At 48.4% G+C, this 2,286-nt stretch overlaps 1 protein-coding gene across 1 annotated transcript in view; it reads right to left on the reverse strand.

The window, feature by feature from the left end:
- The window catches only part of adgrl1a (adhesion G protein-coupled receptor L1a), a 22,465-nt gene that overhangs the window by 12,157 nt on the left and 8,022 nt on the right, over positions 1-2,286 (reverse strand). The window contains exons 3-4 of the mRNA XM_056608843.1: positions 1,280-1,494; positions 526-699 (exon numbers count right to left, since the gene is read on the reverse strand). Of these exons, the coding sequence (XP_056464818.1) occupies positions 526-699; positions 1,280-1,494 (389 nt within the window). The remainder of the gene's footprint in view (positions 1-525; positions 700-1,279; positions 1,495-2,286) is intronic.

Genomic DNA, 2,286 nt, shown 5'->3' on the forward strand with positions numbered 1-2,286 from the left:
AGAGAGAGAGAGAGAGAGAGCGAGAGAGAGAGAGAGAGAGAGAGAGAGAGAGAGAGAGGGAGGGAGACAGAGACACAATACATGCGTTGCATGTTTGTACGCGTGTCTTTTCCCATTTGCATGTGTGAGTTCACGCTCACGTATAAATGTAACGGCTTGCATGAATGAGCATGTGAATAAATAATAGCCTCTCTTTTAGGTATTTTTTGACGTCTTCCACCCGGGCTCCTCCAGGCTGGCTGACTGTTTCCCTGCCAGGCTGGCTGGCTGTTTCCCTGCCTATCTAGCTGGCTGTCTGGCTGCCTCCCTGCCTGGCTGCCTCCGTGCCTGGCTGTCTGTCTGCGCGCCTGTCTGTCTGTCTCCCTGCCTGGATGCCTGTCTAGCTGCCTGGCTGACTATCTCCCTGCTTGCCTACCGTCTGTCTCCCTGCCTGTCTCCCTGTCTCCCTGCCTTGCTGTCTCCCTGCCTGGCCTGCTGTCTGTCTGCGGTCCTGGCTGGCTACTGGGGGTCTTGGGGCTAACTCACGTCTGCCTCGTGGTGGGCCATTAGTACGGCAAAGTTGGTGAGGTGGCTGCAGGAGCACGAGGTGTGCGTGCGGTTGGACTCCACCAGCTTGCAGCCCTGGGACGACCACTGGCCCGTCATGGAGTGCTGCGAATAGTTCCAGAAGGAGCAGTTGGGGCTGAAGTGGTTCTCCATCTACGACAGGGCGAGATAAGGTGATACTATTAATACAGGGAATCCTATTAATACTGATAATACAAATGAAACAAATAATACAAATGAAACTATTAACAGTAATGCTACTTCTACTACACCTATGACTATGCAACTACTGATAATAATAGTAATAGTATAAATAATACTGTGTACAAATATGTACGATACATTTATACATGAATTAGTACATATAATAGAAATACAACTACTACTATTACTTATACTATTAATACTACTACTACTACCTCTACTACTACTACTACCACTTTTACTATGTACTACTACTTCTACTGTTACTAATTATAATGATAATTAGATCAATAATAATACAAATAATGTGATATAATAAAATAATATAATAATAATAATAATCATTTGTTATCGTGATTGTTATTGTTATTCTGAGTAATTTGAGCTAGATGTGTTTTAAATATATTCTTCCATACAACGCTTTAATAAACTGAAACCCAACCTCAGTGTGTTGGTGCGTGTGTGTGTGTGTGTGTGTGTGTGTGTTTGTGTGCGTGCCAGGGGGGACGTCGCTGCCGGGGGGCCCCACCTGCAGGTGTTTGAGCGTGAAGACCACTGGCTCTGTGAGGAACACCCGGCTGGACTCCTTGATGGAGGCGGCGATCACGTGGCTGTTGACCGCCAGGCCCCGCCCACTCCGCGACTGGCCCGTCCCCGGGTCAAGCTCCATCTTCACCGTGGCGTTCTCGGTGGACAGGAAGGCGCCCAGGTTCTTGTACAGGACAAACACCACCTTCACAGGGCCTGCCGGGCACGGACAGAGACGAGATAACAGAAGACGAGAAGAGAGAGAGAGACGGGAGTGTAAATAAGGGGAAAGATCAAAGGAGAACAGCCGGGAAGGGAAGGAAATGAAAGGACAGAAAAGGCAGAGGGAAGTAGAGAGGAGAAGACGGGAATAAATTAATGAACGTTTAAAAAAGGGGGGGGGGGGGGGGGGGGGAAGGACAAAAGGGAGAAGTGAAAAGGTTACAGACATGGTAGAGTGAGGAAAGCAAGGGTAGAAGGGAGAGAGAGGGAGAGAGAGAGAGAGAGAGAGAGAGAGAGAGAGAGAGAGAGAGAGAGAGAGGAAAGAGAGAGAGAGAGAGAGAGAGAGAGAGAGAGAGAGAGAGAGAGAGGGGAGGAGGAGGGGAGACAGCTCCAAATACAGAAATAAGGGCGTAATATGGTAATAGGGAAGAGAGAGGCAGGGAGAGAAAGAAAGAGAGAGAGAGAGAGAGAGGGGGGCAGAGAGAGTGAGAGCGAGCGTGAGAGCGAGTGAGCACGACAGGACAAGCAAGAAAGGAAGACAGAGAGAGAGAGTTAGTGAAGGTTAGAATGATGGTAAGGACCGTTTCATTTTGACTGGTGGAAAAGAGGGAGAGATTTAATGTGGAGGGCAATGGAACATTCATCCCTCAAGCATTCACAGATCTCTTATTATTCCATATGAATATTTCATGTGCGTTTGTTTCAATCATTCTAATCTCGTTCCCGCTGCAGAGGCGAGCAGACACCGAAAAACAGAAAAGAGATAGGGGGGGTGGGGGGGGGGGG

Source organism: Gadus chalcogrammus, chromosome 2, assembly GCF_026213295.1.
Source record: "Gadus chalcogrammus isolate NIFS_2021 chromosome 2, NIFS_Gcha_1.0, whole genome shotgun sequence".
Classification (NCBI taxonomy): domain Eukaryota; kingdom Metazoa; phylum Chordata; class Actinopteri; order Gadiformes; family Gadidae; genus Gadus; species Gadus chalcogrammus.